Source organism: Aythya fuligula, chromosome 7, assembly GCF_009819795.1.
Source record: "Aythya fuligula isolate bAytFul2 chromosome 7, bAytFul2.pri, whole genome shotgun sequence".
Classification (NCBI taxonomy): domain Eukaryota; kingdom Metazoa; phylum Chordata; class Aves; order Anseriformes; family Anatidae; genus Aythya; species Aythya fuligula.
In genome coordinates this window covers 12,460,968-12,482,846 of record NC_045565.1, presented here as the reverse complement: position 1 = coordinate 12,482,846, position 21,879 = coordinate 12,460,968, and the positions used below count along the sequence as shown (strand labels likewise).

Genomic DNA, 21,879 nt, shown 5'->3' with positions numbered 1-21,879 from the left:
AATACAGCCACGGGGTGCTTGGCACCCTGCACACCCGCGCTCCCACAGGGGCAGAGGCACGGACCGGGAGATCTGCCACTTGCCAGAGGCTAAGAACAAGTCGGGAGTGTGGGGCCCGGTCTGTGTGTGGGCTGTCCTGACTCGTGACTACATGTAACTGCAAAGGCGTGTTGGCCCAGTTACAGCTCGGAATTTCACTCCCTGTCACCACGTGCATGCTCCTCGCTTCAGGTGCATGGGTTGCCTGAGAAGACACCTGAGAGATGACAGTCAGTGTCACACTGGTAGCGACCTGCTCTTACTGGTGTCAGCTGAGGAAGCTGGGATGCGTTCAGTAGATTTAAATGACTGTGTGGCCTGCATGTGTCAGCCACCAGTCAGGTGGAGTGGCGGCGCTTCAGAAGCACTAAGGATCACTGCAAAACTGTGAAGTTGGGTTGAGGGTAAGCAGCAAAAAGTAGTCGCTGAAAGCCCAGTTCTGTGAAACTTGATGTTAGTGCTTGGAGTGAAAAGATTTTTTGAGAAAGCCAACATCTGGTGCTTTTCTGCGGTAGTTGATAGATTTTCTCTGCTTTAGACAGGGAGAAATGCTTTACAAATGCAGTTTAGACACCTGGCCTTCTCAACAAGTGATGCGGAAAATCACCAGGAAGATATTACTCCAGTTTTACCCTCCTCCACATTATGTAAAAATACCATTTCTTTCGTGATGTGTACTTCACTAAACAGTCTGAATCTCTCCTTCCTCAATCAATGAAGATACGTAAACAGAGTATTAGATACACATACAATTGCTTTAATGATAACTGTAGTTTCAGTTACGTAAACATATTTAAAGTACAGCATTTTCAAATAATGCTACAAATCATGTGTGAGTTATGGTAATTCCCTAGCTTTAATTTACTATGTGGAGCTTACTCTCTGTGAAGCAACTTCTATTAGAATTAGCTGACGGTCTCTGCCTGACATGAAGCCTGCAGCTATTCCGAAGAGGTTGGCTATCTGTTTGGTTCTGTTTTTCTAGCTTTGGGATTAAGAGAAGCTGTTAAGACCTAATTACCAGTGTACCTCTCTCATATTCGTGCTGTATTACCAGTGGTTTCTGTGCGTTTGCCAGCAGCTAAGAAATCTTTCCTCCTTATGCCTTGATCACAGCTTTGCTTCCTCATAGTTTGGGAAGTATTTTCTCTTCATCTCTTCCTCTTTGCTCTATGACTTCCTCTGCTGTTTGGCCTTCAGTGCTGACCAGTAGTATGCATAGGTTCATTAACACTATTATAAATTCAGTCAATACTCTTTTAGTGGACTCCAGCTGAGCCCAAACTTTCTCACTGCCCTCCAGGGTGTAGTGAGAGACTTAATTACCCTTGTACCGTTCAACAGGAACAATGTTGTGGGCAGCGCGTCGCTTTGGCTGGAGATGTTGAGGCTTCTGTCCCTATTGGCTTCCATTTACAAGCCTCAAGAAAGGGACTTCAGAGCAATTTGCAGCTCTGTAGAGTAACAGCAGAAAGTTCTTTAGCAAATGAGAATTGGATTGGTCACGTTTCAATACAGTACTTAAATGGATTTCCCTTTGATGGCAAGAGAATTCCTTTGGGTTGTCTAAGGACAGAAACGTGAGTTAGAAGGGTGGAGAAGTGGAAGGGCAAGTAATCCTGTAGCTAAGTGACGCACGCTCCAGCATGTGTACTGCTTAAAACCAGAGGAGTTCACCCAGTGGAGGCACAGCAGGTACCGCACCCAGCATGGCAAAAGTCGTACTCAAACACACATGTAATGAGTGGGCGACAGCCTGAGTACCGTGCTGGGGAAAGCGAACCAGGAGAATGCCATGTGTTTCTCATTGGGGTAGGGGAAGTGAAATGTGTGTGAAGGGAGGCCTGGCTCAGTAAGTGCATATTAGCTGTATAAGTTGCTGTTCTGCAAGGCACATCCGCCACGATTTCAGAGTTGCCAGAATTTCTGACACTAATGTTGTCTGTGATTTAAAGCTAAGTCCTATGTTGGACAATGTAATAGTCGTGTGATTCAGTGTGCATGGCGAATGAATAGTTCTCAACAAAGCTACGCCCAGTCTTCTTTTCTGGCTTTCATGTGTTATGCTGGATTTCCTGTGCTGGAGACTTCCATAATATTATCAACAGTTTGGCTTCTTGAGGTGTCACTTGACTGTAATAACGTAAAAATTGAGTGATTAGCTCTTTGTAATTGGATAAAGTGACTGTATAGTCTTTGAGAACCCAGTGCAGCCTTCCACTGAACAAATGCTCTGACTCTACAGTTGGATGAATAATATATGAATTCTCTTCTGTGTACTGTAAAGGAGAACGGAAAAGAGAAACATACTTTGGAGACAGTGAAAAAACGGGTACAACTTTGTAACAGCAGGCTAAGGCATCACTAGCTTCAAAGTCTGAGCATGTACACAAGCCATACGGCATATTTGCAGTAGAATCACCTTCAGTGACTTTGTGGTTTGGTCCCTGCCTGTCCCTACCCTTCTTATTTACTCCTACACTTACAAAATATTTGCTTTGTCCCTCAGGTTTTATTACTTGTTAGCAGCACCTCATTAGGGAATATAGAGGAATGGCTGCAGTGAGTCCTTTAACTGCTTATGTCATGGCAAGATATTCTTCACAGTCATCAAAGTATACAGGCACCCATATGTGCCATAAATACCTAAAAAAAAAAAAACCATAGAGCAGACATCGGCAAAAACCGTCAGAGAAGAAAATAAAGTAAGAGGCATCATTTAGAGCAGGAAAAAAGAGGAGAGCTTCATAGCAGTCACAAATTCTGGGTTAGTCATCATTCTTCTCCATGCTGACAGAGGGGACTTGCTGAAACCTTGCGTCACTTGCAAATGTTAGTCACTGAAGCCATTGTCTGAGCCTCTGAATGAGATTAGGAAGATCTTCAGCCTTCTGAGAGAAAATATTTTAAAGAAAAATGGGCTGAGAGGACTTGCAGATTGCACCGCATTAAATATGCCCTTATTCACACGTTGTTTTATATGCATGCTGTCAAGGTAAACATTACCTGTCAAGCATCTCATATAGAATTAATGTTTTTCATTAATTTTCCCTAATTATTTGTTAGGGGAAATTACTCTTTTCCCTAATTTAATTCATTCAATTTTTTGTGATTCCATTATTGCTTAATTCAATTCAGGTATTTTGAAACAAATAGGTCAGTTTAAATTCGTAGTTACGTTCTAACACAACGCTGTTGTGCTGACACAGCAATACCGAATTTGTTTGGCATTTGCTAGTTGTTTGTAAAATGTTATTTCATTTTAACTTAGTTGCTATTGCTGTTACTCGATTATTGGTCACTTTGGACATCGGCAGATTTTTTTAAAGGGGGGAACACGCCTTTGTGCAATGTGATTGCTATTCTTAAATGATTTACACTGGATTTTATAGGCAGGTTAAAGAGCAAACACATACGCAGTCCCTGGTTTTGGCTGGTAGCAGAAAAGGGAGGAGGAATGGTCCAAGCCTGGAGTGCTGTCTGGGAACATGGGCGAGTCACCTGCCTTGTCTGCCACAAGCCCTTGTTAGGATGCTGGCAGGCCGTTTGTCTCACCAGCTGCTGTGCGAGTAGTTGTGATGGACTTGATGGTGCGGGCTTAGAAGCGCTCCGATACAGAGCTCAGAGAGCCTGCAGGGGCTCTTCAGGCAAGGTAGTCCCGTACAGAATTCCAGCAGTAGTTGGCAATCCAAGGAAAAATGCCATTCTTGATACAAAATAGAAATCAAGGCCTTTTGAAAATGAAAGAGCAATGTGTACTTATTGAATGGCTTATATCTAGAGGAGGAAAGATCACGTGTGTATATGTGTACATATATGCAAATAGAAATTTAATTTACAATTTAATAATATGAGAACAAACAAATCTAAAATAGGCATGTATTTTACAGTGATGGGATTAATAGTTACTTTCATAGGTGTTAACATATTTCATTAATTACGCTAGATGTGTACATACCCTGTGTTCATTTTGCAACCATTAAAGCTTTCCTGTGAAAAGAACTGTAAGAAATGCTTGCTTGTATCTGTGGACAAAGCTAATGGAAAAATCCAATCCTCTCATCCACATATTTATCTGAAAGATGCGTTGTATATCTGCAGTTGATTTTCTAGCATGCTGATTAGCTAATACTGTTTTTGGCATGCAGCTTATCCGTCGTGTAGGAGAACACTATCTGAATTTCAATTTTCTTTTCAAAATGATGTTGAACTGCTTTTCCTTTAAAGGCTCTTCTGGCCATTTGGGGACCCAGTGCAGACAGTGGAGCTGCAGTCTAGTCTCAAAATCTAATTGAATTGATATGAGGCAGCTGAAGCAGTGATTGTTGAAGAGCTTGAGATGGATTGCCAAAAAATAAGTGCTTCTGAGCAACTTGCTTAGTGTCCTCATTTGAAAACCTGCCCACGAGTTGATTTTTACTTCCATTGGTAATAGGCCTTTATGGCAAATGCCCTGTGTTTCAGTATAGTCAAGGAATTTGTTAGTTCTACGTGGTTTTGATATGATATGATCACATTTTGATATGATCACATTGCTATTAAAGAAGAAGAAAGCACTCTAAGAGTGCTGAAAAAAAAATTTTTTTAAAGTGGGGAGTTAAAGAAATGGGGAAATGCTGATGTTAATAACCTTTGTCCACACCAGCAATTTGCCACCATTTAACCTTCCAAAATCTCATTTTCCTAAACATTCTTTTTTCACAGTGATGGGTCTTTCCCTTACGATTCTGTTCCCTGGCAGCAAAATACCAACCAGCCTCCAGGTTCCTTATCAGTGGTCACCACGGTATGGGGTGTGACTAATACCTCTCAAAGCCAGGTAAGCTTCATTTTTTATGTTTCCTCCCCCCTAGATACGTGTTTTGATTAATGTTTGCAAAATGAAATGCTTTGGGGAAAATTCTAATAGGATCAATAACAGTGTCTGTGTTCTCTTTGTTGTAAATGTGCATTTTTTTTCCCAGTTGTGTTCTCTTTGGTATCATCAGAAAAGAGGTGTTTGAGAGTTTGAGTCAGCAACTCGTTTAGCTGCATGCAAATGACAGTCTAGGGTATTGCACATATTTTGCACTGTATGGTTTTAACACTAAAAGCATAGTTTTGGTGTGATCCCAAACCTTCTGGGAATTTCAGATTGATTTTTTTGTTTTCTAATTAAAAATTGTATTTTCAGCTGGGTTCACAAAATGGTGGTTTTTGTCATTTTTACCTGGCATTATGTCATACCAGTGATGTATGATCTGTATCATACTAGTGATGTTCAGATCTGGTGCCAACTCAACCTCCATGCTGAGGTGCTAACTGCCAGCTATAGGCTGTGCTCTCTCTTCAGCTTCTCTGTTGTTACTGCCTTACTTTGCAGAAAATATTTCAGTATGCATTAGAGCAAAAGCATGATCTTCTGGCTTCCAGGCGAAAACCATATTTATTGGATTTTCACTGAGTTTTCTCCACGCTTTTACCTCTCTTTTTCTTCTCCAATGTGTATCAAATTATTTTATACAAAAAGAAGCAGCTTTAATGAAAAGGACACCAATTATCTCTGATAGTGTGCTCTACAAGGCATGTGGTACAGATGTTACTCTCAGACAGTGTAGTCCTTTTTTACAACATAGATGAAGTACTTAAACACTTTGCTGTGTTTGGTGAGTGCATATGGTGTATGAATCTAACCTGTCTTTCCCATAGTTTCCAAATCAAACATCATACCACATTTTTCTGTTTGTTAGATTCAAAATTTGGTTTAGAAAAGTAAAAATAAAATTGTTGTGTATTGAGTCATTAAAAAAATAAGTAATTTAGGAGCCAAGTCATACAGATAGTCACGTGGCAGTTACTGTTCTTAACTCACTGTCTTCCTTCAAAAAATAAAGACAGGTAACAGTTACCGGATCTGTGACCTCATTTATTAATGTTGATTTCTTTTTAAACCTTAAAAGAAAAGGTATCACACCTGGGTGAGAAATAGTTGAGTAAATATAAGCATGTAGGACTACAATAGTATTGGACAGAAAATGGAAATGCAGTTCCTTGTGGGAATATTTCACACTTGATAAAAAAAATAAAAAAAAAAAATAAAAAAAATATGACTTGGTGTTTTGTTCTATCTTAAGAATACTGTTATGTTATTTAAACTCTTTGTGATACTTCAGAAGAATTTGCGATAAAAGAAAGAGTGCTTTTGTACAAGAAGAAAATGCTTCTTCAGAATCACTGCAAGAAAAGGGTGAACCTGTGAAACACGAGGCTTGGTTATAAGCTGTTCAGAGCAGACTGAGGTGAATGGCAGGGTTTCCCTTGAGTCTTCATGCTCCCCAAGGAAGAGGAGGGAGGCAGACTCAGAGATCTGGTTTCAAATTCCAACAGCCAACAAATGCAATATTACCATGTGGCTCGGTCTTATGCAAAAGTCATGACTGCTAGATTTCTTCCCAAATAGCAGAAAGATTTCCATGCAGGTAACCATGAAACTACATGTTTATATCTCAAAGAAAATCATAGCATTTTCTGGTTCAATCGAAAAAAAATATTCAAACAAGCAAGCCGAGTACTTTCAAAAACAGAGCAAGGGGTTCTTCTCTTAAGAAGACATACAAGCAACTAATAGACTTCTGTAGAAAACAGGTTAAGCTACAGAAATACATTCTTGCACAGTTCTGACATCTGTAATGTCCTTTACAGTATGTTGTGGGACTGGATACTTGCAAGTCATTTTGAGGCCCTACATCAAAAAAAAAAAAAAAAAAAAAGCATATGCTTTCTCTTAATTGGATGAATGTCACCTAAAGAGCATGGCTGTAGCAGGTCTATATCAAAACTATTTTAATAAGCGTGTTTGTTAACTAGGTGGAATCCAAGCTACCTCCCATGAAACGAAATTAGAGTTCAGTTCTCATGTTAGTTTAGAAATGGCAAAAGGAGAGAGCAGCAGAAACCAGTGCACATAGACTTCAACAAGATGTACGCTCATTAGAGTTCAGAGTACAGGATGGTTATATTATAATTTATTGATTCCAGCAAATCAACACAATTTGCTTGATGTAGTTCAAAGTACAGCCCCTTACTCTCATGTTTCTATTCACAGGTGCTGGGAAATCCGATGGCAAATGCTAACAACCCGATGAACCCAGCAGGAAATCCCATGGCTTCTGGGATGACTACCAGCAACCCTGGAATCAACTCGCCTCAGTTTGCTGGACAGCAGCAACAATTTTCAGCCAAGGCAGGCTCCACGCAGCCGTACATACAGCAGGGCATGTATGGGCGACCCAACTACGCTGGAAGTGGAGGCTTTGGTGGGAGGTAAGATTTACACGTGTGAGGTGGAAAAGAGATGTAAACAGTTGATGAAGCTTGTTTTAGTGACGTGACGGAAGTGTCACACATTCATTTTAATTACATAAAGTCTCAGTAGCTGTTTTACGCTGCTTAGCTGAAGCCCATTCTGCTTATGCAGCTTCAGAAATCAGATACTCAAACTGCAACAAAATTTATCACAGTAAATGGAAATGGCTTAGGTCAATCAATTAGCTCTAATAAACCCCCAAAATAAAGTTTTAATTAAGAGAGATTGTTAAATAGACCACAGGCTTAGGAATGATTAACATTTAATAAGGCCAGGATGTGAAAAGTATTAATGGTATAATTTAAAGACTTGTATGCAGGAATAAACTTGAGTAGTAAGCAACAGTAGATTCCTCTGGATGGGGTATTTCTGCCCAAAGACTTGGAATTTGAAAAAAATAGGGGGTGGAGATTTTTGTTAAGAGAGATGATCTAACTGTGTATTTATTCTGGAGAAGTAAATGCTGCATTTGCACAATAGGCCAAAACTAATAGCCTGGGCTTTGTTACATGTTGACTTTCTGTGTCTGTCCTTTGTAAACAAGGGTGGTAAGTCCACTTAACTGAAACCACTATTTATGGCCCCTCTGCAAAGCCTGCTGATAAGGTTGTTAACATAGTCAGTCTAGTGTGAAGAATATAAGCCTAGAACTCGGGGGACTTTATCTCTCCTTTCATCTCTGCCACCGATCTACCGAGTAACCTTGGACAAGCCATAAAGTTTCTGTACTTGTGTATTAACGTCTCTAAAATGGGCACAGTAACACTGACCTGCATTTATAAAGATAGTTGAGGTCTTGGAGTGGGAAAGATGGGGTTTAGCTTCATTTATCTTACAATCAGTAGAAGAGCTGGGTAGGAACTCCAAAATTCACCATATAGGATCCAGAAGAGTTGATTATGCTGGTTTTCGCCTGGCTATTTTGCTGAGGTTGAGGGAGTAGTGTTTTTACATGGGGAAAACTTGGTATAATTCACCATTGGGGCAGATGAATGCACTGGTGTGGAGGCAGCAGTCTGTTCATGTTGCTGTGCAGTCTGCCCCTAAATTATTGGGAAATGAAGCTTGCGTTAACTTTCTGGACTTTGGTTCAACTTCTCGGGGAGTTTCAGAGCTGCAAAGCAGTTCAGTGCTCATGAAACAGCTGGAGGTGGTGCCTTGCAGTCCTGGTGGCAGCCCTAACACTGTGGCATGTGAGCAAGCTGGAAATTGATACGTGGTTTTGGAACAGTTCTGGACGAGGAACACACCAAAGCTCAAAACAAAACCCACTAGGCATGTCTTAATTCTCTGTTTCTTTCTTTCTTTCTTTCCTTTCTTCCCGGTCAGTTACCCTGGAGGCCCAAATACCCCTGCAGGCATGGGGATCCCACCACACACGAGGCCGCCAGCTGATTTCACCCAGCCAGCCGCTGCTGCCGCCGCTGCTGCAGTTGCTGCTGCAGCTGCTACAGCAACAGCTACAGCTACGGCCACTGTGGCAGCCCTTCAGGAAACGCAGAATAAGGATATGAACCAGTATGGACCGGTAAGAGCGTAACCCTTACGTCTTTGTACCTGCCTGATTTGGACCATTACAGGGGATTGGGCTGCCTTCCCTTGTTTATTAGGGTGCCAACCCTGTATTTTTGCATGAGCATGGTTATAAATGCTTATGAGAAACTTCTGGAATGTGTGTATGTTGTTATGAGTCAAAGAATACCATTTTTTCCCCTCCAATAAATTTTGTGGTTTTTAGATTGTCCCTTAAAAAACACAAAGGTTACCCAAAGTTACGGCTTCATCTGATATGATGTATTATTGCTGCCTTTGCCAGCCCTGTGAACCTCTAAGCTAGAGTACCTGGTGAAATGTTTCAGAGTCTGGGAATAGGTTTTGTACTACTTGGGTAATTGCTTATTTTGCCAACTGCAGTCAATTGTTTGTTTTTTTTTCCCTTCAAATGAGGAAACAATAGAAAAGAAATTTGCTTTTTAATAAAGCTGTCTGTGAGAACAGCGGTGAGACATGCATTTCTGGTGATCCACTGCCTCCAGCATGTCATGATTTGCTGTAATAATTTTTTCTTCAAGTAAACAAGGGTTCAGTCGCTGCAGGTTTTCTCCTTTGCAAACCTCCCAGAGCTTTGAAGTATATGGGCCCATATGCCAGATGATATAACAAAGGATAGCACCTTAGAAATTGTAGCATGGTGCTCTATGTACGCAGCCAACTTCCTAGCCTGTTGTCTAATGGTAATGGACTAGCAAATTGAGACTATTTAATGGCTCATTGTAGACATAAGTCTGTCCCTGTCTCTTATGCCTTCCACAATTCCAACTGAATTTTTATTATAAATAACATCACCACCCATCAAAAGTTGGAGAACATTGAAGAAAAATGCGACATAACACATCCCTTTCTTCCCTCCCCCCAAAAGCATGTTCAGCTCCCTCCTCCCATTTTAAATGCATGTCGCATTTTATTCTTTTTTTTTTTTCTTCTTCTTCCGTTGAAGGTTTGTTCCTCTTTCCAGATGGGTCCAACTCAGGCTTACAACAACCAGTTTATGAACCAGCCTGGTCCTCGTGGCCCTGCTTCGATGCCAGGCAACATGAACCCAGCAAGCATGGGTGCAGGAATGACACCTTCCAGCATGAGCGGGCCGCCCATGGGCATGAACCAGCCGAGGCCTCCTGGAATGAGTCCCTTCAGCACCCACGGGCAGAGGATGCCTCAGCAAGCCTACCCAGGCCCACGCCCCCAGTCTTTGCCTATACAGGGCATAAAGAGGCCGTACCCAGGAGAGGTACGAAATTCTCTAACTTACTTTATTTAGTGTTGAGTATTGTTTTGGCTGAAAGTTGCTACGTGCTGAGTAATGCATGGTGTACCTCCCTCAACAAAAGCTGTGTATCTGTTCCAAATTTGGTAGGAATGCTCCTTTTAAAGTACAAGTGGCAGCAGCTCTTGCTTTTTAGCTTCTACAGTTCTCAGGTTGGTTCTAGCTATGTTAGTCAAGGTGACAGTCATTAAAACCATGAAAGGCCCCAAACCAGCAGAGCCCTCAAAATGTCGTTTTTTTGTTCTCGAGCTAGATGGTGAATTCATAGGCCCTAAGCAGACTTCCTTCACAGGGGTGGATTTATTTAACTTGAAAATTTAAAAGAGATGTTGAAGGTGAAATACTTATTTGAGTCCAATACATGTGTGATTTGCATTTTTTTCTTGGGTAGTTTTATTGTTCTAAGGAAATACAGGGAATATGTTGTATGAACACCCATAATATTAACATTTATTTTGAAGAATATTTGCCTTCCAAACGTCTTGAGGTTTGATTTTCACGGGCGCTGGGATGAATATAAATCTTGCTGAGCTCAAGTCCCTCTGTCAGCACTTACCTAAGTTTATTTGGAGTGTGGTATTTCTGTCTAAGTTTCCATGCTGTTATGTGAGATCTGAGTGGCTTTGCATACAAAATTACCTGGCCGTTGACTTGTATTGTGACTTTGGGCAAGGCAATTAGGGTCAAAATTTTAAAGGAATGAAGGAAATTAAAAATACAGACAGATTAGCTTTTGGATTTTAAAATGAAGAAATTCATTTTACTATTTAAATTGGTGTGAATTAGGAAGTAGATGCTTCTGAGAATTCCATCAATTGCCTCTCAGCATCTATGTACACCTAAATGTCTTTACAAATCTAGCCACCAGTTACTAGCTTCAGAGATAATTTCCTGGTGAAATTATGTATTAAACTGAGGCAATAGCAGTAGCTATAACTCAGTTGTAGAGCTTCGAATATTACTATATTACTCTGACTATAATAACAGTACTAAGAGTTTATAGAAAACATACAGTGAAGAGTACCATGCCCAAAATATAGCAAACATTTCTTCTTGAGTTACATTTAAATATTCAAGAAATTGTTTTTAAAAAATCTGAAAAAAAGGATATGCTTTTAGAGAAATTGTTTCTCTGGGAAGGTATTTGATTCGGCAAATGTTGCCACTTACTCTGCAATTAAAAAAAAAAAAAAAAAAAAAAAACAATACAATGTGGCTTGTACAGATAATTTTTATCTTTAGATTTTGTGTTTTCAGGAAGACATAATTCCTGGTTTCCTGCTTCGGAACTAGGTTTGTCATCATAAGTGAATACATTCATTTTTCCAATAAGTTAATAGTGAACAGAGCCCTAAGTGTGGCATTCCTGCTTGTCTGGCAGTGTGCAAATTCTGTAGATGCTTTTTGCATATGGGTATTTGAAAACTTCATTTATGGAGACTCCTTATTAATAAGTTAATTTTCAAATTGACACTTTGCTACCTTTAAAGTTCCAGTTTTGATTCCAGAAGTGCAGGACAGCTAGCTAGAGCTAGCAAGGTGTTTACAACCAGTTTTCTTGTGTTTAGTCTCGGGTACAGCTAAGGACTGCAGCTCAGGGCAAGGATAGCAGCTGTGTTGAGCAGTAACACATGGACTGACCACAAATCTACTCTTTGCCTGTTCCAGGATTATCATCTTTTTATGTTACTTCTTCTCTGTGCTTCCATTCACCATCTGGAACAAGTGACACAAGTATGGTGCTGGTAGTGCTCACAAAAACACAGAGATATTGTGAACATTGCGTGTGTTTACAATTCTGATTTTGTTATGTTTTTTTTTTTTTTTTTTTTTTTTCCCCACATACAATGCCCTTTGAGCCGTAGAAGTAGCTTAGACAGAAGGTTGCAGGGACTTGGCAACACTCTAAGGGTGTGTGTATGTTTGTGTGTCTGTGTTAAGGTGCAAGGAAAAATGTATATGGCTAATCTTATCCCACTTTAATTAATGGGACTTTCACACTTCTGAGTGAGTATTCACCTGTGACCATCAGGGCCCTGCCTTAAGCATGAGTGACACTGAGTGAGGAGTATTCACCTGGAGGTTTGATTTGGTTTTGATTCCACTACTGTTTATATACAAATAATCAAGACAATTGCTTGTGTGAAACAGATCGTTTTCTTTCATCTCTGTTATAAAACAGCCGAATTATGGAAACCAGCAGTATGGACCAAATAGCCAGTTTCCAAACCAGCCTGGTCAGTATCCCACTCCCAACCCTCCAAGACCCCTTACGTCTCCCAACTATCCTGGACAGAGGATGCCAAGCCAGCAAAACACAGGGCAGTACCCTCCTCCAACAGTCAACATGGGGCAGTATTACAAGGTAAGAATTCTTAAATTATCATTTGCATTCTGGTACGTGTTTATGGATGAAGTCATACTCCTGACTTCTTGGCTACTGCTTTTGCGTAATTAAATGAAAGGTAGAAAAAAAGCACAGTGCTTATACTCATGTTTGGGATATCACAGGATCAAGTTAATTAGCCAAGTTGAATCGCAACTTCAGAGCGGTTCATAAAGAAAACTGAATGTTACTGTGGCTCATTAGAGGCTTTTGGTTCCACTTTAAATACATCATGTAAAAATAAGTGCATAATGGGATACAGCTGTAATATTTTCACCTATTCATGGCATACTATAAAAATACAACTTTGGAAATTTGTAATAAACAAGTTCCACATTGCAGATGCCCAATTTCAGACCTACAGCGGTCACTGTTGGATCAAACCAGCCCCAAATAAAAAGCTGTTCCAGCTGTAGAATTCATCTTTGAACTGAAGCTTGCGTGACTTTTTCTCCCACTTCTCCCTTCTGTTTTCTTCATTTTTTTTTCTCTGTGGTGCTTGTTGGAAGAAGTAGAACTGTTCAAATGTTGTATAAAACATTTTTTATGGAATTATCTTGAGCACTTCTGGTTATCCAAGTTGAGTCTGTACTGAGGGCCTTCTGAGGTTTGATATCTTTGAAGTGCACACAAAAGGGGTCTTTTGCACACAGGTACTCCAGTGAATATATAAAAACTGGATGGACCGTGGATGGTCTGACCTGCTCCTAAAACTTTATCTGTTAAAGTCTCTGGACTACCTTCTGATTTTGAAGGTTGAAAGTTGCACATTGGTCTTGAATTGGAATTGTTCTGGTGTGCTTCACTCAGAAAACATGCCATTGAAATAAGATCCCCCCCCCAAAAAAAAAAACAACACACCTTTACTATAGAGCATCTGTCCTGCATGCTACCAAGCTGTCCACTGCAACGCCCTCAGGAAAGCTCGTTGCATGATGGTGGCTTTTGCAGTACACTGTCAGGAAGAACACGGTAAGGATCCTCAACAACAGTGGTTCCAATGCAGTCACTTATGTTAAAATAGCAGCACCAGATTCCTCTGAAGTTCTTAAGTGACAGATTTTTTTAAATACATTTCTCTTTATTTTATTTGAGTTAGAAGATTTTTGTTTATGGAATAGTTCTAACAGGGGATTTGTGGTCTTTTCAATGCACACCTATTTTGTATTCAAATATAGACTGTTCTGGAAGCAGTTTGATAATAAGAGACCTTGTCAAGAAGGGAGATTATCCTGGCTAGGAGAAATTCCACCTTACCATAGACAGGATCTCAATCTCTGGACCATAATGATTGTGGAGACAGTAACTGTGTGTTAAAGAAAAAAGCAGAGAAAATAGATTGAAAATGTAAATTCCTAAGAATTGCCTTCTAGAATGCCTTCCAGAATGCAGCTCTCTTTTGGGGCACTTCAGAGTACCGCAGGCTAGCAGTACAGCATTTAGATATAGCATCAGATTTGAGGTCCTGATATTTTGGCTGCCTGTAAAGATTTTCATCTTATGACACTTTTGTGTGTGCGCTTATGGTACGCAAACTTATTAAAAGAGGGTGCCAAGCAGTTGCAGTTTTGTTTAGTGTCATCATCCTTCGCGTGATTGTTTCTGGTTTGTTCTGTTACCTCTAGCCTTCTCCTTAATTACAAGAAACAAAACCAATGGGGTTTTAATATTAAAACTACGATTTATAATTAACAATCTGTTTTCTGTTAGCTTGCCTTACTTAGCAGCAAACTGAGAACAGAGTGTCAGTTGTAGGTACACAGAATAAAAAATGTCCCCTGAGCGCCAGAGCTTTCATTCCAAGTTGGACAGGGGTGGGGAGGAAAAGGACAGATAGAAGTTAAGGGGTCACAGACAGTCTAATAATGTGTCCTTGGGTTTTGTTTTTCATGTAGGCTTTTGTGCAGCAGGGCTGTTTTGGGAGAAAGCCAAGTAGATGTAAAGGGCTGGATGGGCTGGAGTGGTGTGGAGAGACAGAAGCAGTTGGTTTTGGAAAGAGAGCATTCAGTGGAACGTGTTAAGCCTCTTAGCAGCCTTGCTTATATCTAGTCATTGCCAGAACTAAACTGGCTGGTCTGCTGGTTTCAGTTCCTGCTTTGCTCTTCTAGTCTGCTTCTTCCCTGAAGGCCTCGTGGGACGTCCTGCGGTTTCTCATCCTTCCGGAGACAGAGGGGCCTCCCTACCTTGTTTGTAGTCCTTGGTGTTTGATAGCAGTGCAGTTCACAAAGCTTATTATTCTTGTTTCAGACTGCTATAACAATGTGATGTTATTTATTTTCTAGCCATCAAGGCCTGTACCTGTGGCAAATTACCCTCATTCACCTGTTCCAGGAAACCCCACGCCACCTATGACTCCAGGGAGCAATATTCCTCCATACCTGTCACCTAACCAGGATGTCAAACCACCATTCCCACCTGACATTAAGCCAAATATCAATGCTTTACCACCACCTCCAAGTGAGTAGCAAGCAGAACACTCCCACAGCCCTTTATTGTCACTCCGTTCTCAGCCATATACATTTCAGTCTGGACAAAGGTCTGATTGCTGCTCTGGGAGCAGCCCAGATTGCTGTGTTTTAATAGGTGGCATGGCCCAGCTGCACAGTGCAGGCTCACTAGAGTGGGTGGACAGGAAAAGGAAAGATTGCTGTCCCTTGCTAATGTAGAGTATCCGAAAAGTTCTTTAAAGTTAAACTTGTAAGGATGTTACTCCTGAAGTATTCCTTTGATACACTTCCTGAGGATAAAACACTTAATTTTGAGTTGGGTTGTGTGCTTGGTAGACTTGTTGATTGTATGAACTTTTATTGTTGTATATTTTGTTCAAGGGCAAAGTCATTCATTGAACATTACAGCAGAATGGCATACGACGTGAATATTTATGGCAGTGTCTCTGTTGTGATCCATACAGGCTTCTTAAGAATATTCAGTAGTATGCCAAAAATTGATATATGTTCCGTTCAAAGCCATTCAACCTCACAGCTTCATTTGGCTGGGAACAGGGAAGGAATAACAAGATCTCTATGGCTGTATATTAGCACAAGATGTTTGATGTTTTTAAGTGACTGATGAACAGTAGGAGATAGCATATACTAGGGAATTGGAGAATCTTTGTTTCGTATAAAAGGACTTCTGCTGAATTAGCACTTTGCAGGCAGTGTTTGCACTTGAGGATAACTGAACAATGAAGTTGAAGAAGTTGGCCTGCAGTATTGTTTGGGCAAGAACATAGCATTTAAAGGTGTTTGGTCTGCACAGTTTAGCTGTGAGTTACCACAAAACCTTGTGATACGAGGTCAGACAGTAATTGCGTGCCGGTATCTTGGGTCTTTGGAAAGGTTCAACTGAAACTAATTGAATAATGTTGTTCCCAGCTCAAAGCAGGAGAAATAACTAAATGTTATTACAGTTGGCCATAATCAAGAGATTTGTTGTCAGTCTTCCACTAACAGACTAAGGCTGGACACTGATCCTATCTAGTAATAAAAAGTGCAAGTCCTTGCCATGTTTGGATTATGTTTCTGTCCGGAATGCTAGGGTCCTGATGTTAAGTGTGGGAGAACATAAGACTTGGGTTTGTCATGCTTATCAACTGGAGCCTTTCACTTGTATCAGTTAGATCTTTTAGCTACTTGTGATTTTCTTTTGTGTGTGTATGAACCTGCTAAGTTAAACCCAGTAGCAGATCACTGTGCCATTTGTTACTATTCTGTATAAATATACACATTATTATTGCACTGCAGATGCTAAAGGGAAAGTTCACGCTTTCTCTCCCTCTTCGATCCCAGCCAACCACAATGATGAGCTCCGTCTGACATTTCCCGTGAGAGATGGTGTTGTGTTGGAGCCCTTCCGGCTGGAACACAACCTGGCAGTCAGTAACCATGTCTTTCACTTACGGCCAACTGTTCATCAAACGCTGATGTGGAGGTAAGCTCAGTCTTCTTGTGAGGAAGTCTAGCACCAGCGATGGAGAAATGGCAGGCCAGATGGACTTAATTCAGGCCACATGAAATTACCATTAATTTCATTTGAAAAATCATGGTCTAGCTGGGAAAAATTCTTTGTAAAAACTCACAGATAAACTCACCTGTTGCTTCACAGAGACAACACGTACTAAAATGTTTTCTAATGCATGTTTTGTCCCCTTACTGATAGTACATGGATAGCATACAGTGGCTGAAAAGTCAATTTGTCAGCATCATTTCTGCTCTGGTTAGAACGAGAGTAGGAAGTCCATGACCAACACCAGCACAAACTTTGATGGAGGAGACTCTGAAGTACCTTGTGGCCTGTGAAATGTTGGCTGCAGGAGTAGCTATGCAGGACTGTTAGTTTCTGCTGAAATTACATGGTTGAGCGTCTGATAATGAAAAATAACACACTAAAGAAGGATCTGATTTAGAGGTTTGGTAAAATCAGTTAGAAAGACAAGTGCTTAAATCTGACTTCTTACATTCCCCCTCTCTTATGACTCCACAAGTAAGGATGGGTCAGAAATATTTGGGGCATAGCTTTTCATGTGCAAAGTCTTCTATTTTTCAGTTACAGCAAGTACTACTACTTTCCGGCACAGAGGAATAGTTTTCCTAGGTGTTACTTTACTATATTTAATTTAGATTTGCATAAGTGATTCCAGGATATGTTCTGCTTCCATCATACTTATGGAATGACTTTAGATCAACTTACAATCAGAACATTTTTTTGCATGTTTTCAAATACTTCTGAATAACTGTGTCTCATTCTCTTTTTCTCAGAAAGCCTTTGGGTGTTATCCTGTTTTCTTATGAAATTACTTGAACCTGTTTCTGTGCATTGTGGAGTTTGATTGGTTTCTCATTATCTTGTACAGAGGTTGTTTTACAGGTGTAGCTGCTGAGGTGGTAAAACACTGCATCTTCTGCACATTCTCCATTATGGCTGCCTCGCTTTCAGTTTCTTCCTGAGCCTAGATCAAATGCCCCCTGGCCTTAATGGGAATGATAACTGGTAGCTTCAGCTTTTTTCCATTTAAGGCTGTTTTTCCTATTCACTGGTATTCATTTGAGGCTTCTGTTTTTATGGTGTGGAGAGCACATGGTGGGCAGGGGTGGCAGACAGGTGAGCTGGGTTCCCTGCCCCTGGGACAGACTCTGTCTCTAAAGCTGAGGCTGGATGCAGGATACAGGAGTCATTTGCTGCCGCAACGCTCTCCTAACCTGATGTAGCCTGGGGGTTAGAAATGAGAGAGATTTCAGACAGACCACATCCAATAATTAACACCTAACTTTGAGGTCAGTTATTGCTTACTTGCATTTCATTATCGTGGAGTACTAGAAGCAGAGGGAGTTTTGGCAGTTATTTGCCAGTTCTTATTAATAAGTAATCACTACTGGGGATTGTGCTGGCTCATTCAGTAGATTTATAGCGCTGCACTGAGGCATGAGGCTGTTTCTTAATATCTGTTCTTTCTTTCTTCCCTAGCTCACCAAACACATAGCCTTTATTTAAACTTATTTTAATGAAGACTCATAGGTAAACCGTGCACAGGTCTGCTGTTTTGAAAGGCTTGTTAATAGTGGGGAGAATGGATGGTCCTGTAATGAAGTCATTTCAAATTTACCTCAGGGCTGGATGGACTCCAAAAAAATGAATTAGTCACATGTGTGGATGGATTTTGTTTTTATAGAGAATGATGGAATCGAGCCAGGTCTGAATATTTTTCTGCCAGTTAAAATATTCGGTAAAACCTCTCACGTGTACACCCATAATTAATAGCAGTGCAACTATTTTTCTTCCCATTGGGAACTCTTCATGGTTATGAGAAGCAGAAGATTGAAGGCAAGAAAAATGTTGCCTTGAAGCTGGCTCAGTCTTAGCACCGCTCAGTTATTAACAATGTCCCACTGTGGGGCTGCATGCTAGGAACGTGAGTCTCTGTCCCCACTCTGAGGCTTTCAGAAGACCTGGCCAGAGCTGTCAGGAATGGACAAATTCGGATTGTTTTTTAAATTATAGGTGCTACGTCTGATTTCCTCTGGGTTTGTTTGATTGTTGCATGTTCTCTTAATGTGAGAATCTCTAGTAGATCGTGCAGAGAGAGCTTTCAAAACTTGGTAGTAAAATACTGGGGGGGGGGATGGGGGGAAATGGGAACACTTGATTTAGATGGATTATTTTTGAAAGGTTAGGTGATTTGTATTCTATACTTTTCTTTATTAAAAAACATGCTTTTGTCCAGTACTAAGTCTTGATGTTTTGAAATCTAGAAAAGACTATGTTAAGTCAGAAATGAAATTTTTATTTCTGGAAAAGGAAAATTGAAGTTAAAGTGATGATCTCCTGCATGATCTTTTTCTCATGGGTCTTACAAAGATGTCTTCCTTCAGGCAAGATGAAGAAAAAAGCACCTAGGTTTTCAAGCATAACAGATAAACATTGGGCAGAACATTTCAGCTGTCTTGAACAGCAGAATCCCAGCATTTCAGTTCAGTTCTTCATGTTCTTTTAAAGATCTTCAAATTATTCATTTCTGACACAGCGCTAACATTCGTGTGTGAAACTGTGAAGTCATAGTCTCTACGCACTTAATTTTGATTAACTTTGTCTCAGCCTCTCCCTTTTTTGGAGGTGTTAGAAAACTAATTTTGAGGAGCTGAATAGTGTGTGGAATTTATTATTAGAGAGGTGGGAGGGAGTCATGCTCTGAAAGAAGCTCTAAATTGGGTAGATTTAATCCACAGCTGTGTTAATTTGGAATCACAGAAACACAGGCAGTGAGAAGCAGGGGTCATTTTATCTTAGTTGATTTACCTCTTCCAAGGCAGGATTACCTATATCTCTATTATGTCTGACAAGCATTTGTGCAAAACGTTTTTTAAATACTCTCAAATAGCAAAGGATCCACAATTGTCCTGCACATCCTACTGCAGCACATCACTTTGGTATTCTTAACTGTAACACACAGGAAAGACCTGTCCAACGTTGATGTTTTTCTTTCAGCAGGATCATTCCGCAGTCTGTTTTTGCAAAGTGGTTTGAGATGTTCACCTGGAAAGTCCTTTAGAAGTGTACAATACTAGCATCTTTGTAGTATGCTTGCATCCTTAATTCATCATGACCTGCTTCTCTTAAGGGCTTTTATGAAGAAAGTATGTTATATCCTTTATTGGCAGTAATTTGAGAAAAATAGGCTGACTCATCGTGAAAAAATGTTCGTAGCATCAAAAAGACCTCCTTCTGCAAAGTGAAAGAAAAGTTAAAAGAAAGATTTATTGGTTGTTGTACAGGTCTGACTTGGAATTACAGTTCAAGTGCTATCACCATGAAGACAGACAAATGAACACAAACTGGCCAGCTTCAGTCCAGGTCAGCGTTAATGCAACCCCACTTACCATCGAACGTGGTGACAACAAGACATCTCATAAACCTCTGCACCTAAAGCATGTCTGCCAGCCAGGAAGAAACACGATTCAAATTACAGTCACAGCATGTTGTTGTGTAAGTACATTGAGCTTGCGGCTGCAGCTGCTGATGCTGACTTTGCTTTTTAGTGCAGTTTGCAAATGTTGCCTTAGCTGAAAAAGCCTTCCTCTCATTTTTTTCCCATGGATTTTTCTGATAAGGTGCTTGTTTAATGGTGTTGACACAGGCAGAGTACTAATACTGAAATTTTTGCTGCAGAATTACTGCAGAATATAGTGCTGTCCTTCTGATATATTTGTAAGGACTTGGGGACTAGGGGAGAATGGGAGTTTGATCTTCTAGTTATTTAGTGTGTAACACAGTGGTTGAAGGATTTTAATATGGAAGCAGACTGTGGTAGTGTGGAATGTTTTCCAGTACTAATTTCATTTACTTACCGTATCAAACTGCGATTGGTTTGACATGATAACATCAACCCCATCATCACTGGTGGTGGTGATGATTTTTCATAAAGACATTAAGGTTAAAAACTTGTATCCCATGGTTCAGTGTAGATATGCAGCTTTCCTTTTTCTCCTTTTCTGTGGTGTAGATGCTCTCGGGGGCAAGTCCTATATTTTTAATGCAGATTGTTGCACACATTACAGTTGGAGCTGTTAACTGTTCTGTTGTCACTGACAAGAAAGCAAGCTTCTACCTCTCCCAAGGTCACAGAGTGAGGCACTTTGACAAGAAGGCTTTCACCCATTTTGCTTTACTTCACATTGATGTTTCTCCACATAGTACCATTTATCTGTTGTCTAAGAGCAGGGGCAGCATCCTGTGAATCCACAACAAGCTCTTAGGACTCTGTTGGGGAAGAAGATGCAGTGAGTTCCAATACATCAGTAGCAAATTGTGCAACTTCTGACGGAGTCGAAGGGCAGGTAGGGTAGGCTGTGTCAAAGAATCCAGAATCAGATTTAAGAATAAGTCTTGATGTCAGCGATGAAATACATCAGCCCACTTTATTCTGAATATTAAAAAGAAAATGCAGAATATCTTTACTTTTTTTTTTAAAGCTGTTACATAGGAATGTGCACTCTGGGAGCAAAGAACAAAATACTGTGTAGTGCTCAGTATATCCCTAAGGGCATGTATGCACTCAGCAGAGCAACACCAGCTTTCATATTTATGCATTAGATTCTTATGAAGCTATGCGTCCAAGGGAGCAGTGCAACTCTGTTCAGCAGTATATGTAGCATATGTGTTTGGTTCTTGTGGTAACAAAATTCATTCTCTTTCAGTCACACTTGTTCGTGTTGCAATTAGTACACCGGCCATCAGTTCGCTCCGTGCTTCAAGGTCTACTAAAGAAACGCCTCCTCCCAGCAGAACATTGTATCACTAAGAGTGAGTTTTGTTTTTTGTGTGGGTGATGACTTTCCAGAATCCTACGTTCAATTGTGATAAGCTATTTCTGCACCAGATTTGCTTGCTTGTTGAAAACTTTTAGCTGCACTGTCAAGAATTTCCAGAACGCCACATGCATAGATGAAATCCTTGGTATACCGAAATGTTGAGCGCTGTTTGGGTGGGGGTAACAAAGTTCCAAAAACGCAGGTTTAATCCCTAATGACATCTCTTCCATCATAGGAGAATGTCTTTTTTTCACCCCATATCTGTTTCTCACTGACTCAAAATCGTTGCACGGAAAGATCCTTCTTTATTCATTTTGGGCTGCTTTAAGTGCTTGCATGGCACTTCTTATAGTTGAAGATACAGCTGAAACACATGTGTGTGATGGTTTGCTGTAAAGGATAGCATTCTAAATGACACAAAATAGACTTACGTGAACAAATTGTCCATTAAAGTGTCTTTTAAAGATTGAAGTGTTGGTCT

General features: G+C 40.4%; 1 protein-coding gene across 7 annotated transcripts in view; it reads left to right on the top strand.

The window, feature by feature from the left end:
- ZMIZ1 (zinc finger MIZ-type containing 1) overlaps positions 1–21,879 on the top strand; it is a 299,337-nt gene that overhangs the window by 259,738 nt on the left and 17,720 nt on the right. For 4 of the 7 annotated variants that reach the window (XM_032191676.1, XM_032191672.1, XM_032191673.1 and 1 more), the window contains 9 exons: positions 4,744–4,858; positions 7,124–7,341; positions 8,714–8,912; positions 9,882–10,172; positions 12,391–12,573; positions 14,877–15,051; positions 16,338–16,524; positions 19,863–20,073; positions 21,285–21,390. In XM_032191676.1, coding sequence (XP_032047567.1) covers positions 4,744–4,858; positions 7,124–7,341; positions 8,714–8,912; positions 9,882–10,172; positions 12,391–12,573; positions 14,877–15,051; positions 16,338–16,524; positions 19,863–20,073; positions 21,285–21,390 — 1,685 coding nt within the window. The remainder of the gene's footprint in view (positions 1–4,743; positions 4,859–7,123; positions 7,342–8,713; positions 8,913–9,881; positions 10,173–12,390; positions 12,574–14,876; positions 15,052–16,337; positions 16,525–19,862; positions 20,074–21,284; positions 21,391–21,879) is intronic. The other 3 variants (XM_032191678.1, XM_032191674.1, XM_032191675.1) reach the window with 3 other exon arrangements.